The sequence below is a fragment of the Schistocerca gregaria genome, chromosome X (assembly GCF_023897955.1).
Source record: "Schistocerca gregaria isolate iqSchGreg1 chromosome X, iqSchGreg1.2, whole genome shotgun sequence".
Lineage (NCBI taxonomy): Eukaryota > Metazoa > Arthropoda > Insecta > Orthoptera > Acrididae > Schistocerca > Schistocerca gregaria.
This window is the reverse complement of record NC_064931.1, coordinates 598,107,033-598,123,208: the sequence shown is the minus strand read 5'-3', so window position 1 is coordinate 598,123,208 and position 16,176 is coordinate 598,107,033. Positions and strand designations below refer to the sequence as shown.

General features: G+C 42.1%; 1 protein-coding gene across 1 annotated transcript in view; it reads right to left on the bottom strand.

The window, feature by feature from the left end:
- Positions 1–16,176, bottom strand: part of LOC126298235 (uncharacterized) — a 512,920-nt gene that overhangs the window by 76,366 nt on the left and 420,378 nt on the right. Inside the window, exon 12 of the mRNA XM_049989541.1 lies at positions 5,214–5,517. Coding sequence (XP_049845498.1) covers positions 5,214–5,517 — 304 coding nt within the window. The remainder of the gene's footprint in view (positions 1–5,213; positions 5,518–16,176) is intronic.

Here is a 16,176-nt window from a genome sequence, read left to right as displayed (position 1 = left end):
ATGAAAGAAGATTAACAAAAGTTGAACAGAATGGTGGTAACAATAATATAATGTTTGTGTTATGTCTAATGGTGTTGTGGAATCTTCAGATATTGCTTATGTTATGCATCGCCAGTTTTTGAAATTTGATCCAAATAAGAATGTTCACCCTAAAGAGTTTTGGAGTGATTTCGAAGACGTATTACCTAAAGTGTGGAACGACAAACAGAAGATCGGGTTCATAACCTCTAATCTAATGGGAGAAGCTAGAATCTTGGGAAACTTGGCCTCAGATAAATATGATAAATTAGCGGAATTTAGGAAAGCCTTTTTTTTAAAAGAGTATTGGGAAAAACGGAAACAGAAGGAGGTCTTAAATAAAGTTTGGTCAGGGGAAAAATATGATCGAAAGAGAGAGGGTATTAAAAGATTTATACAGAAATGGGTAGCTTTGTCGTATTTAACTGCCAAGGTTGAAACAGAGCAAATTATTATGGGGATCGAAAACAAGTTGCCGTGGTATTGGAAAAATAAGAATATTTCGGCATCTAGGGATGACACTGACCGGTTTGTTCATTATCTTGAGCGAGTGGAAAACATCTTGAAGGAAGAGAAGAATAACCGAAGAGAGTACAGGCCTCCTGTTAGGTCTAATGACCATAGTGCCGAAGTCAATGCAAACAGAATAGGCATACAAAGAGGTAATGGTTAGTGGGGTAGATACAGAGGGAGAGGAGGTATTGCTGGAAGCAGGTTCATTAACCCGGACCGGCGTGGCAGCTACTATCAGCTGACAGACGATGACGTGATGGGTAGACACAACCCGGCAGGTGGCCGAAATGACAGAGGCAGTGATGTCACACAGGAGGAAAACTGTTAGCAATCTGTAATGACGCTTGCGTTTGCAGACTGAAAGCACGAAATTTAAACCGCTAGCGACGTTCTTTATTAAGAAGGTACCGACTGGACAGCATGGGGGTAGCATAAAATAGAAGAGTAGAGGAGAATGACACTGCAAAACAGTTTGATTATTCAGCTTAAGGGAGAGCTTAAATGAGGGGTGCAAGAACCATATTGAGGAGGAGTGAAGACTCAGATCAGGAGGAGGGGGTAAAGCAGCACTGGGCAACTGACGTGAGACTACCTGTAAACTGTGGAAGTAATGCTAGGGGGATACAAGAGGAGGTTGTGAACAGACTGAATCGAGTAATTTTGGAGAGTGAAGATGAAGGGGCGGAAGAGGAAGAAGAAGTAAATGAGTTAAATAATAGTGATGACACCTTGTATAGGGTTGCAGATACAGAGAATAGTTTGGAGGGGGAGAAGTTAGAACGATGTTTCGATTTGTCTGTTGTGGAACCGATAGTGAAAGCCGCCACTAATAATGAAGTGAAAGGGGGGTCAGTTGAGGTAAATGCGCTTTCCACAGAAGGGGTAGGTTCTGACAGGTATGAAGTGGTGCAGGATTTACTAGATGAACCCGAATCTGTGATAAGAAAAGAATATATTGGTCAACCTATAATTGAAGTGACAGTGTTTAAAGAAAAGGTTCCTTGTTTAATACATACTGGTTCGGAAGTGTGTGTGGTGTCTCAGAATTTTGTGAATGCTCTCCCTGAAAGTAAGTAAATAGTGATAATGCCTGTGAGTGGGTTAAAAATTGTGGTGGCCACGGTTAAAAGCAAGAAAGTTGTAAAGCAAGAAATATTTTTACCAATCACTGTAGGTGGGATACAGATAGAACTGAATTTTTGGATTATTAAAGGACTTAGTGTTGAGATGCTGGTAGGTGCCGACATTTTACAAAAGTACGAAGGTAGATTAGATTTTGGAAACATGAAGGTGGCAATTATAGTACAGGGTGTAACCATATCTGTTCCTTTCATTGGAGAAAGATTTTCTGTTGCTAAAGTTTTGACATACGTCTTTGCAGGCTCTTATGAAGCCTTTGAAGGCTCTTATGAATACGCCGAAGAGGGAGAAGTAGGTCTATCAGAGGCAAGGGGTGGCGTAATGCCTGTGATTTGAATGACAACATAATGGAGCAGCCATTAAATGGCAGTAACTAGAAGATTCAGGGGACACGCATTCTTTGCGTTGTCAGGTGGTTAACGAGCACCAGGCAACCAGAGTTGTTAGCGATACTATTTCCTTTCTTTTCGTGTTGTCAACTTTCCTCTTCATCATTCAGAAGTATCGCTATCATCTTTCCTTCTTCTCTGGCGAGGCTGGGGGGAGTGCAGGAGGAGAGAGATGTAGGTTTTATGTTTGATTTTTGTAACTGTCGAGATAATAGCATAGTATAGAAGAACAAATAATGAAAGATACTGAAGAGACAAGTTTAATTAAATCTAGGAAATACTGAGTTACCTTGTGGGGAATATGAATAATAAAATATGAATCCGCCGAGTCTCGTTTTATGCACTCTTAACAACCTTGCTCTTCATCATTCAGAATTTTTGTTATTGTTTTTCCTCCTTCCTTATAATGCTATAGTTACTAAATTTAATACGAGGAATAAAATAACTGATCAGATAAGGGAGATTTGTCTATTAATGACAGAAAAGAACAGTTGAAAGCAATGTGGAGAAGTATGCTCACATGTGACTCTACCGTAATGTGAAGGATTGGCGGAAGTTTGTGAAAAAATTAATGTGTTCAGAGGAAAAAGAGGATTATCTGCCGAAAGAGTAAAGATAAAATTTATACTTGATGACTTTTGGTGAAGACACAGAGAGGTGGACTTCAGTGTGTTTAATATTTTCAGTAATATATGTTTCTTTTTTTAAAATTGTGTACACGATGAGTAGTACCACAGAAGTGGCATGAGTAATTTTTGAATATTTTCTACTAAAACTTTTGGTATGCTTTGCCAAAAAATATGTATTTCTTATGTGTGTTAAATGTGAAGACTGTACTGAGCCACTGGAGCTGGCTAGGATGTTTTTCAAAGACGTTCCCTGAAAACTTTCTATGGAATAGGTATTCTTTGTACGTAGTAGTATGTAAGACAGGAGTAATTTTAGTGATGTTCTAAAATCGTTTTCTCTTTTCTGTATGATGAACATAGAAAGTGTGGAGGAACTGCAGGAGGTGGACTGAAATATTTTCAGCGCTCAATAATTTTGTATCTAGTGGTGTAATGTGTAATGACAATTTTCAGCACCACTGAGGGGGGCAGAAGTAGTTTTTCAGTATATTTTCTGATGTTGCAATTATTCTTTGTGTAAAATAGATTACGTGTAAAGCTAAGCAGTTTCCTGAAAAAAGGTTAAAATTATTTTTTGGGAGCAGTAGATTTTGTAACAGCAACTTGCTTAATAATTAAAAACAGATTTTGAAAATAAAATTTCAGCAGTAGTGCCAATCTTGGGTGCACTATTAAAGATTTTTAATAGCAGCTAATCCACTTTTCACTTATTTAATTAACATTAAATGTAAAGAGATGTTGAGTTGAAAATGGATAGGAATTAGCCTGAGAAAGAAAAAAGCTTTGAGTAAGTAATAAATTATTTCTGGGGGACAGTAAAGTTTAAAAAAATTGATCCAATCTGCGGAAAAACTTAATATGTGGGTCAACATTTGTAAAACGCTAATTCCTCTCTCTCAAACCACACCCTATGAGGAGAGAGGGAGGGTTTTAATTTTAGCGAATCAAAATTTACGAAGTAAATAAGTATTTTTTATTTATCCGTAACCATTTTCCACGCAGAAATGAGAAGATGGATTTTCTTGAATTACAGCGCCAACTACCAAGAATCAAAACAAATGTTTAAGACAAAATGTACGTATTTTTTATGTAGAATATGATTCTGCAGTAAAAATGGGGGTTCCCATTTGAAATTTTAAGGTTGCCTTCCGCCCCACCCCAAGGAGGCTGGGGTGGCGGGCTAATTTTAGCACCAGCAGATGGCCCCCTCGAAAATAATCAACTTTGGATTCTACACATTTTTTCGTGTGAAGATTATTTTTCGAGTGATTCAGGTTTGTTAACTTAAAATTTACACCCTGTACATCTATCAACACTTTAGTAATCTCTAAGAGGGTAAAGTGAAAAGCTATCGGTATGAGATATAGATTGCGTCGGTATCAATGAATATCAATAAATCAGTAACGTAAGTCAAGTGGCATCATGATTAGCGGAATAATTTTCATTAAATAGCTTTGTAAAACACCCTTGTGATTCACTGAAATTGATGATATGGAATACCATGTCACTATAAAAGGATTTGTTTTGTGTGATTCATTGCCAATAGAAACTTATCCACAATTAAAGATGGCTTATAAGTAACCGCTTCTGCATTTTCAACAGTTCATAAATGGGCGGCTGTGTTCGATCGCGACGGTACTTCTTTTTAAGATTATCCATGTGAAGTATATACAAAAACAACAAGCACATACGAAATCTTCAGAAATGTGCACATTATAATATGAATGATACATGCCTACATTAGGAGGGATAACGGAACTTTTATATGAAGAATTAAGCGAAGGCGAAAATGAAAATCTCAGCAATGCCTGGACCGTTTTAAACGATATCCAACGAATGTTGCACCGATTCTTTGTTATTGTGTATAAGACCATATAAAACGTTGATCAAAACTGTTGGCGAAAACCAGTGGCCATGCACCAAAAAGGAAGTGGACTCCATCGTCCAGAATCTTCAATAATCTTCACCATGCAAAGGTAAAGCAATAATTGGCGGCTAATACTCAAGTCTTCTGGACTAAACGACGCGGAAAAGCGCGTGACGTGACAGTTTGGTTGTGCAAGGAAAAAAAAAGAAAATCTTTCATTCAGCACTGTATCTGTCCCCAAAGTATCTTTGACAGCATGGAAACTGAGATATTTGAAACGCGACACATTAGGATTATTATAATGCACGTTCACTAAATGTGGTACCCTCCCAGTACAACGAATTCGCACAACTAAAAGAATTGGGTACTAGAAATTGTTTACGTGATCCATTGGAAAGGCTAGGTCAGCCGTAGACTGATAACTCACAATGTTCCAGAAGTGCACGTCAGAGATGGAAGCTACTCACAGAAAATACGTTTAGTAAATTTTATCAACCTAAAGGCAGTCTCAGTCGAAAAACAAGTAGATTTTAGGGTTAAAACAATCATTCAGTGTCAGAACGACAGTTTTTCACCTTGGCTTCGTAATCTACAATTGTCTGGAAGATTTGCATACATTATGTATGTTTACAATAAGTAAATAATGAAAAATTCTACCACTGCATTATGAGACGTCATGAGGATGGCAAAACTTCCAGGTTGATAGCAACGACAGCTGGAAACGTTGTTGGCTCCATTGTGTGTCTTACAGCCTTCTATATTCCAAGAATGCTCAACCTGAGCAACGCTTGTCACTGCGCAAGTACTCTTCCATCTTAAAGGGTTGTATTCTTTTATCACTTGTTCCATTTCAAGGTCCACTTGGAAGGTACCAGGAGCCGGATGGAGCAATGATCTGCCATGTCCCAGTTGGACTGTTACAACTTGTGAATTGATTTCATACTCCATTTCAGTCCCATCCCTGTTTACAGAAAGAAAAATACATATGTATTAGTGTTATTACACAGTTTCGTTAAGTTAATGTTATATATATGACAAGTAGATATTCTCTGAAAGAAAAAAGTAAAAGTAACATGGAAATCAGGAACTGGTCTATCAACATGTATGTGAGGTGCGTCATTGCCTTGTTATATGGGGAACGCCGATGTGACAATATACAAAGAGTGTTACAAAAGTGATGTGAGTTGCAACAATGTGTATGAACCGTCACCGCTGTTGAAGTGCACTGTTCCACCGTTCACCTCGTCCTTCTTAGATTTTCTTGATGAAGAACCATACTGTACAAGACGCGGGCCAACTAGCTGTCTCCTAACTTATAAGTGGATGCATAAAAGCTTTTTTGTACGTTTCCTAAGGTATTGAGTAAGGAGACCGGTGTACATAATTTGGACCCTCGTGGGTCCCTGTCATCAATTGAAAAACGGATTTCTGATACTCTTCACTTTCGTCTGTCGTTTATGTGTGTTTGCGGTGTAGAGATGCTGAATTGTCGCTTTGTCGTATGGTGGAAGGGTCTCTAGCAGATGTAAGGTTGATGTGTCCCAGTTTAATTATAATTCTTGTGATTTTTTAAGTTTTTACGGCCTCAAGAGTATTTAATTAATTTTCAGGCTTTCAGCCGTATGAAGTCGACTTCTTGCCATAATATCTCAACTAAATATTTAGAATAAAACAGTTACCTTAAGATCGCTGAATGGTTGTTAGTCGAAAAATCGTGGCAAGATGTTCGTAGGATAAAAGGGTTAGTTCCAGCAGAGATAACGACCTTATCTCAACGCCACTTCTGATCTCATGTTACTTACAAGTAAGTAACGTATGAAATTACAATGAAATGAACACCCTTAGCTGCTTACAGGAGTTGACATTCGTCAACGGGTACAGATGAAAATGTGTGCCCCGACCGGGACTCGAACCCGGGATCTCCTGTTAACATGGCAGACGCTCTATCCAGCTGAGCCACCGAGGACACAGAGGATAGCGCGACTCGAGGGATTTCTCTCTGGCACGCCTTCCGCGAAGCCCACATTCTCAACGTATTGTCCCGCACTACATTCGTAGTGCCCCCGCCCATTATACTCTTTACTCGCGGCGCGTTGCCGATTCCCGTAAGAGTTCGGGCACTGTTTGTGCATTCACACAGAAGAAGATGGTCAAGTGGCCGGTGATGAGCCTTAACTATATATACACTAAGATGGTATCTGTTCATTCGGACATGTCCGAAAGAACAGATACCATCCTAGTATATATATAAGTAAGGTATATTCAAGGCCGGATTGGGTAACCAATGTCCTGCCCATGCACCTGAGACAGTTGCATGTGGTACATTCAAGGGCATGATGTAACCCATACTGGTGACGTGGTCGTTGGATACTTGTGTGTGTTGCAGTCGAAGTCAGTACATAACATGAAACACCACCCACACTTCTTGGGCAATTGCATGACATAAAACAGAGAGGAAATGAAGGTCACCCCCCTCCCCACCCCTCCACCCTCCTGCTGGGGACCACTACCCCCTCCCTTCTCATCACCCTTTGACGAACATGAATGAAGCTTTCTACCCTCCCCCCCCCCCCCCCCCCCGAAAATCACGCTTTAATTACTAGAGCAAATGCTTGGTCCTATTGGCAGAAATACTGTAATTTAATGGCGTCAAGGCATATAGTGCAAAATCTTTGTAAATATTAGCAAAATTTGTGAAATTTGTTTCGAAGACACTGGCATTGCAGTGTTGACAGTGGCACGGCTGAGTTACTTAACGTATTGATGTCATGGCATATTCTGAAAAATGGTGAAAAATTTATCCTGTAACGTGCAAGCCTCGAACATATTCATTGAAAAGCACTGTATAATTTCTAAATTTGTTCTTGTGAATAATCAGATGTTTCGCACTTCGAAATTTGCAAAATGGAGGAAAAGTCCATTCATTCCTTAAGACGTGCGGTGTTGACTGTGGCACGGTTGAGTTACATAATGTAATGATGTCATGGCATATTCTGAAAAATGGTGAAAAATTTATCCAGCAACGGGCAAGCCTCTTTGGTAAGGAGACACCATTGGCAGTAGAGTGCACACTGCACCTGCCACGACATTGCCACAGACATACTGTATCTAGGGCCAGCTGCAGTTCTCAGGCGCTTAATGTTTGTCTGTGACCGACGAGAGCTTTGGTGTCTTGTTGCAGAACTGTGGAGCACAATCATTGTACACAGCCAGGAGAAGTTGCCGCAGCATCTTCAGCTCAGTGTGTCTGGTGTGAAAAACCCCTGAATACTCATGTTTCAATTCTAGGATACATGTAACTAAGATGTTGAACATTTACAGCAGGTCATTATTTTAACCAAATACGCCGATATTTTACGTTAAACAATTTCTGTAATTGTAAGATTTATGTAAAAACGATGGTAAACAATTACAAAAGGTCATTATTGTAATCAAATACGCCAATATTCTACGTTAAACAATTTCTTCAATGGAGTATCATCAGGATTAATGAGCTGGACATCAGACTGTACCTCGAATCTTTCTTTCCAGTTTCTCTCGTACATTTTTTTTATCGTTAAAACAGCAAGAACTCTGACCATATCCTGTATACGACAATGTCATTGAAGGTGAAGCACAAATCAGCTAATATCTCAGTCATAGGTTCTCTCTCTACATTACAGAGACGCACTTGTAAATGCGGGACTTAACAATTACAACACAGCGTCAATACACACCAAGTCTTGTCCCAGTTTTATTAGTGTGTGACATCATTATAAGGATGCCTTAGAGTCGTCTGGCACTATAGGATTATAGTATACTCATGTGTTTTATGCAAGCTTATTACCAATAGTGTAGAGTAGTAGGGTTGCAACAAATAGGGTTATGTGTTTGAATCAGGGAGGCAAATTGTAATGACAGGTGCACTGTCTTCATTCAGAGCCCTGATCATTTTATTTTGAGTGCACTTACATTTAGCATCAGATGTTCTACTGCCAGCAAGACAGTCAGTCTCCCCATTGAGAGCAGAGATGTATAGATGTTCCTTGCATTCTAAGATTTACTGTTATGGGGACTATGGAAAACTCTGCTAGGTAAATTTTAAGGAACATATCTTTAAGGAAGGTTGTGCAATGATTACACCCGACACCATCGTACATCCCATATTTATTAATCCATCTTGGCAAGACTCTCAGGATGTCGATAAATTACCACTAACTGATGTATTTTCCGTAACAAAATACGAAAATCTGAATCATTCCCCAAAAAGTGTTACAGAAATGACAAAACATTATAGTTTAGATGGATCATGATGGGTAATCTTAGCACCCCTTACGATAGAATAATGATATTATCACAGTGTGGTGGAACTGTAACACATTTCCACTGTTTATAGCATTAGAGCATTAGGGAGGGAGAACCCAACACACATCGAAAACCTATCTTTAGATCCTCATACTCCACTGAAAATGTTAATATTCTCAGTGAGTAAGCAGATGGAAACACTTTGACACACATATACACTCCTGGAAATTGAAATAAAAACACCGTGAATTCATTGTCCCAGGAAGGGGAAACTTTATTGACACATTCCTGGGATCAGATACATCACATGATCACACTGACAGAACCACAGGCACATAGACACAGGCAACAGAGCATGCACAATGTCGGCACTAGTACAGTGTATATCCACCTTTCGCAGCAATGCAGGCTGCTATTCTCCCATGGAGACGATCGTAAAGATGCTGGATGTAGTCCTGTGGAACGGCTTGCCATGCCATTTCCACCTGGCGCCTCAGTTGGACCAGCGTTCGTGCTGGACGTGCAGACCGCGTGAGACGACGCTTCATCCAGTCCCAAACATGCTCAATGGGGGACAGATCCGGAGATCTTGCTGGCCAGGGTAGTTGACTTACACCTTCTAGAGCACGTTAGGTGGCACGGGATACATGCGGACGTGCATTGCCCTGTTGGAACAGCAAGTTCCCTTGCCGGTCTAGGAATGGTAGAAATATGGGTTCGATGACGGTTTGGATGTACCGTGCACTATTCAGTGTCCCCTCGACGATCACCAGAGGTGTACGGCCAGTGTAGGAGATCGCTCCCCACACCATGATGCCGGGTGTTGGCCCTGTGTGCCTCGGTCGTATGCAGTCCTGATTGTGGCGCTCACCTGCACGGCGCCAAACACGCATACGACCATCATTGGCACCAAGGCAGAAGCGACTCTCATCGCTGAAGACGACACATCTCCATTCGTCCTTCCATTCACGCCTGTCGCGACACCACTGGAGGCGGGCTGCACGATTTTGGGGCGTGAGCGGAAGACGGCCTAACGGTGTGCGGGACCGTTGCCTAGCTTCATGGAGACGGTTGCGAATGGTCCTCGCCGATACCCCAGGAGCAACAGTGTCCCTAATTTGCTGGGAAGTGGCGGTGCGGTCCCCTACGGCACTGCGTAGGATCCTACGGTCTTGGCGTGCATCCGTGCGTCGCTGCGGTCCGGTCCCAGGTCGACGGGCACGTGCACCTTCCGCCGACCACTGGCGACAACATCGATGTACTGTGGAGACCTCACGCCCCACGTGTTGAGCAATTCGGCGGTACGTCCACCCGGCCTCCCGCATGCCCACTATACGCCCTCGCTCAAAGTCCGTCAACTGCACATACGGTTCACGTCCACGCTGTCGCGGCATGCTACCAGTATTAAAGACTGCGATGGAGCTCCGTATGCCACGGCAAACTGGCTGACACTGACGGCGGCGGTGCACAAATGCTGCGCAGCTAGCGCCATTCGACGGCCAACACCGCGGTTTCTGGTGTGTCCGCTGTGCCGTGCGTGTGATCATTGCTCGTACAGCCCTCTCGCAGTGCCCGGAGCAAGTATGGTGGGTCTGACACACCGGTGTCAATGTGTTCTTTTTTCCATTTCCAGGAGTGTACAATATTACTTTGATATTCGGAGATGTATGGCTGTTCTTTGCATTCTTAGATTTACTGTCATGGATACAATAACATTCAGTACATTGTTTCCATATTATTAACATTGTTTTTGTCATAAAAAGGTTTCTCTGGTGTAATGTGTATATTCCTCATACCCGTCCTTAAATTTCTTGAACTTTATATTATCTGTGGACGTTTCTACTGTGTGCTGAGAATCATGAAATTCTTCACATTCCTTCTGGAGAATGTTTAGAGTTTTGATTGGTAAATAGTTATATGTTGCACATCCTTCACTTCTGTCACGTTTATTTGCTTCTAGGCTATGGATCAGAAGGTGCTGGTTTTCAATCCCATGCCAGTCAGTCTTTATATTTGTATTTGTTACTTCTCTCAACTTCCTTGTCATATTTCTCTGTCTCTGTGTGTACATGTACAGGAATGTGTGTGTGTGTGTGTGTGTGTGTGTGTGTGTGTGTGTGTGTGGGTTTGTGTGTGGGTGTGTGCACGCATGTACAGTCAAACACTTTAGTTGTAAGTCAAAGCTTAATAGTGTGTTCTCTTCAGCATTCCCCCATTAATCACACCATGCTTGGATTGCCTTTAGTATAACAATATGATCAGAATACCAACCACCAGTAAATGAATGTTTTTTGATGAAGATTGTCTGTATCAGCAAGTAAAAGCCTTTGGAAAGTTGGAGCTTTGTCCAGCTATACTTCTGAGTGTATATCCCTGAATAATAGACATGTTTCCAAGCATCATCATCTTACCCATTCTTCTCCATCTACATCTTGGTTCTATCAGCTATATAACAAGGATTCGACCCCAGTAAATTGGCTAACAAATCGATTTCCATGTAGTTTACCACTTTAGAAAACAAATGTACATGAAATATAATCATCCTACAGGTTTAAAGAAACTTGGTAAGGAATATAGAGAGTGACTGTCGGTAAACCTACATATTACCTCTAATTTCCAGGATGTTCCCGTCGCAAGGCATATGCAGATCATTAGTGTCTGGCTACAATCTATACTTGGGATATCTAGTACAGTCACTTGAACAACTGACAAATCCTGTACCCAGTAAGCACCAATATTATCCAGGCTAATGAGAACCACTGTTTCAGTATCTATATCGTATACTTCAACGTTTAAAACATCATGATCCATAGTTATCTGGCAGTGGTTCTACTTTGTTTTGAATCTGGCCTTAGCGACTTTGCCTAGAGTTTAATTGGATTGTGCACCATGTTGAATGACCCCTGGATGCTTATTTAACCACACATCAAAACCAAACATTCAATTCAAACTTCTGATATATACAGGATGAGTCACATAACGTAACCGCTGGATATATTTCGTAAACCACATCAAATACTGACGAAACGATTCCACAGACCGAACGTGAGGAGAGGGGCTAGTGTAATTGTTTAATACAAACCACACAAAAATGAACGGAAGTATGTTTTTTAACACAAACCTACGTTTTTTTTAAATGGAACCATGTTAGTTTTGTTAGCACATCTGAACATATAAACAAATACGTATTCAGTGCCGTTTGTTGCATTGTAAAATGTTAATTACATCAGGAGATATTGTAACCTAAAATTGACGCTTGAAACCTCCGACGTTCAGTTGCGTGTTGTAACAAACACGGGCCACGGTCGGCGAGCAGCATCTGCAGGGACATGTTTACGATGACGACCGTGTTTACGAGTGTGGCTGTAGTGCACTGTTGTGGTTTGATCTAGCTGTCGCAGTGTCCGCATGTAGCGCTTGCTGCTATTGTTATTCTGCATTCGTCTCCGCACGCAGACCAACTGTAGTACACCGTGTTACCAGACGTCTGTGATAGTGTAGTGTTGTAGGAACTGTGACCATGGTGTATTCGAACTCTGAAAAGGCGGAGATAATACTCATCTATGGCGAGTGTCGACGAAATGCAGCTGAAGTCTGCAGGGTGTATGCAGAACGGTACCCGGACAGAGTATCCAACGTGCCGCACATTGCAAAACATCTACCGCCAACTGCATGCAACAGGTATGGTTGTAACACGCAAACGGGTCCGTAACAGGCCCGTCACAGGAGAAGCGGGTGCAATTGGTGTGTTAGCTGCTGTTGCCATGAACCCACACATGAGTACAAGGCACATTGCGAGAGCCGGTGGACTGAGTCAAAGTAGTGTCATGCGCATACTGCATCGTCACCGCTTTCACCCGTTTCATGTGTCGCTACATCAGCAATTACATGGTGACGACTTTAATCATCGAGTGCAATTCTGTCAATGGGTATTAACAGAGAATGCGTTGCAGTTCTACCTGTTTACCGATGAAGCGGGTTTCACAAACCACGGGGCAGTGAATCTACGGAACATGAATTACTGGTCCGTGGACAATCCTCGCTGGCTCAGACAGGTAGAGCGACAGCGACCGTGGACTGTAAATGTATGGTGCGGAATCATTGGCGACCACCTCATTGGTCCTCACTTCATTGCAGGGCCCAAACAGCTGCAACATACATCGCGTTTCTACAGAATGATCTGCCAACGTTGCTCTAAAATGTCCCACTGGAAAGGCGTCGACGTATGTGGTATCAGCATGGTGGTGCACCTGCACATTCCGCAATTAACACTAGGCTGACCCTTGGCAGGATGTTCGACAGGCGTTTCATAGGATGTGGAGGACGCATAAATAGGCCAGCCCGTTCTCCTGATCTTACACCTTTGGACTTCTTTCTGTGGGGTACGTTAAAGGAGAATGTGTACCGTGATGTGCCTACAACCCCAGAGGATATGAAACAACGTATTGTGGCAGGCTGCGGCGACATTACACCAGATGTACTGCGGTGTGTACGACATTCATTACGCCAGAGACTGCAATTGTGTGCAGCAAATAATGGCCACCACATTGAAGATCTATTGGCCTGACATGTCGGGACACACTCTATTCCACTCCGTAATTGAAAACGGAAACCACGTGTGTACGTGTACCTCACCCCTCATGGTAATGTACATGTGCGTCAGTGAAAAAGACCAATAAAAAGGTGTTAGCATGTGGACGTAATGTGCTGTTCCAGTCTCTTCTGTACCTAAGGTCCATCACCGTTCTCTTTGGATCCCTACATAATTCGGTGCTCTCCGATACACACGATCGAACAGTGGAGGAGTGGTACTCAAGCGTCAACTTTAGGTTACAATATCTCCGGATGTAATTAACATTTTACAATGCAACAAACGGCACTGATTACGTATTTGTTTATATGTTCAGATGTGCTAACAAAACTAACGGGGTTCCATTTAAAAAAACGTAGGTTTGTGTTAAAAAACATACTTCCGTGCATTTTTTATGGTTTGTATTAACCAATTACAATAGCCCCTCTCCTCACGTTCGGTCTGTGGAATCGATTCGTCAGTATTTGATGTGGTTTACGGAATATATCCAGCGGTAATGTTAGGTGACTCACCCTGTATATATAGACTCGCATCCTGAGGATTTAGAAATGTAATTCGGATATAACGAATAGTCAGTCGTCCAACAGAGCAATGAAATCAGATTCAAAACACAGAATTCCGTTGAGAGATAGTCTACAGTACAAGTGTCAGTATAGCTGATTTGATACTATATTTTGCCATGAGCCATGAGGTAAGGGGTTGGGAGGAGGGGCTTTTTAGAGATAGATGAGTATATTGTGAAGGTTCATACCCCTGTAACAGACCTAGATGCAAGACCTGTCCCATATATCCTCCCATCACCACCTACTCCAGTCCGGTCACAAATATCACCTATCCCATCAAAGGCAGGGCTACTGTGAAATTAGTCATATCGTCTACAAGCTAAGCTGCAACCACTGCACTGCATTGCATGTGGGCATAACAACCAACAAACTGCCTGTCTGCATGAATGACCACTGACAAGCTGTGGCCAAAAAACAAATGGACCACCCTGTTGCTGAGCAAGCTGCCAAACATGACATCCTTCATTTCAATGACTGCTTCACAGCCTGTGCCATATGGATCCCTCCTAACAACACCAGCTTTTATGAACTGTGCGGGTGAAATCTTTCCATGCAATATATCCTATGTTCCCACAACCCTCCTGGCCTCAACCTTCGTTAGTCATTATCCTCAACCATCCAGCCCCATCCCCATCCCCATTCCCATTCCAGCACTACACAGCCCTCATTCCACCATCGCACTCAGTCGTTTTACATCTGTCCTCTTCCGCTACCCTCCCTCCCCATCTCTCCCCTCCTTCCGTATAACTTCCCGACTACACACAGCTGCCCACACTCTCTCCACCTCGTCCCTGCGCACTCCCCAACAGCACTGCACTGTCCATCACCCCTACCCCACTATCTCTCCCCCTCCCTGCTGCAGCCCTCTCCTTACCCCCACCCAGTTGCCCCCAGTAGTCACTCCCACCATGCACTGGTGGTGCTGCTCGCTGTGCAGCTTCAGTTGCCTAAGACTGCAGTCATGTTTGTGTGTGTTTCATTTGCGTGTGTGCATGTGTATGTCTGTCTGTGTGTGTGTGTGTGTGTGTGTGTGTGTGTGTGTGTGTCTGTGTGTGTGTGTGTGTGACGTCTATTTTTGACGTAGGCCTTACTGGCTTAAAGCTTGATTTTTTACAGTCTCTTTGTTGTGCCTATCTGCGACACAGCATCTCAGCTACATGATGAGTGACAGCTTTCCTTTTCATAATATTGTTACATTCCATCCTGGATTTTCCATTGTTGGAAACAGATATATGTGCAACACAGATTTTCTGCATTGTTTTCGTTACGTCTGTCAGCTCTATCTTACCATGGTGTGGTGTAGACAGAGCCTAAAATAAATTGCTTTAAGTAACATGATGGTGATGGGTAATGCATGTATCGTCTACACAAAGCTGTCACAGTATTCCATTAAAACACTCATTTGAGTGCCAATCAATTCCACTTTGTAGCAAGACTTTTATTTTGTTTCTTTAAAATAATAATAATGCAGGATGGTAAATGTTAAACATTAAACTGTAGAATACTGACAGGTGCTATCTGTCTGTTGTAGATAGCACTAGCGCCTCAGATAGAAACTACTCTAACGAGCCAATGCCAGAATTCTAACGTACCGCACAGGACTGTGATTCAATGGGAGCAGTTGTGGGATGATATGATACAGCCCTCACCTCCCTGTGAGAAAGTGAGTTTAGAATCTGTAAATGGGTACCTCTAAAGTAATGTTAACCATTCAGAAAAATGGCTTCTCATCTAGATCCGTCGCATCCAAACTGAGCGTAAAATAATATGCTTCTATTACAGCACAAAAAATGCAAATACGTTACTGTTTATGTCAAAGATTCTGAAAAAGCGTGTTACCAGTTGCCTCATTCTATATTCTTCAGCTCCTTTAAATATTTTCTCAAAAATTTTTGCACACAAACATACTCGCACTTTTTTAACATGCAGCTTACCTCAAACTCCAACAATCTCTCGTAACTGTAATTCACATGCACGTTCATCAGTATACATCGCTCATGCTCATCCACTCCCAGTTGCCTTTCTGACTCACCTATTCAACCCAACTCATTGTCCTTACCTCTTTGTGTCTCTCTGTCATTGACTCCTGTGTCACAACCACAGTCTCCTTCGTTCTGACCTACCACTTAAGTCTCCTCTCACTGTCACTATCTCCATCTTGCTCTCTTTTACTCCTAATATC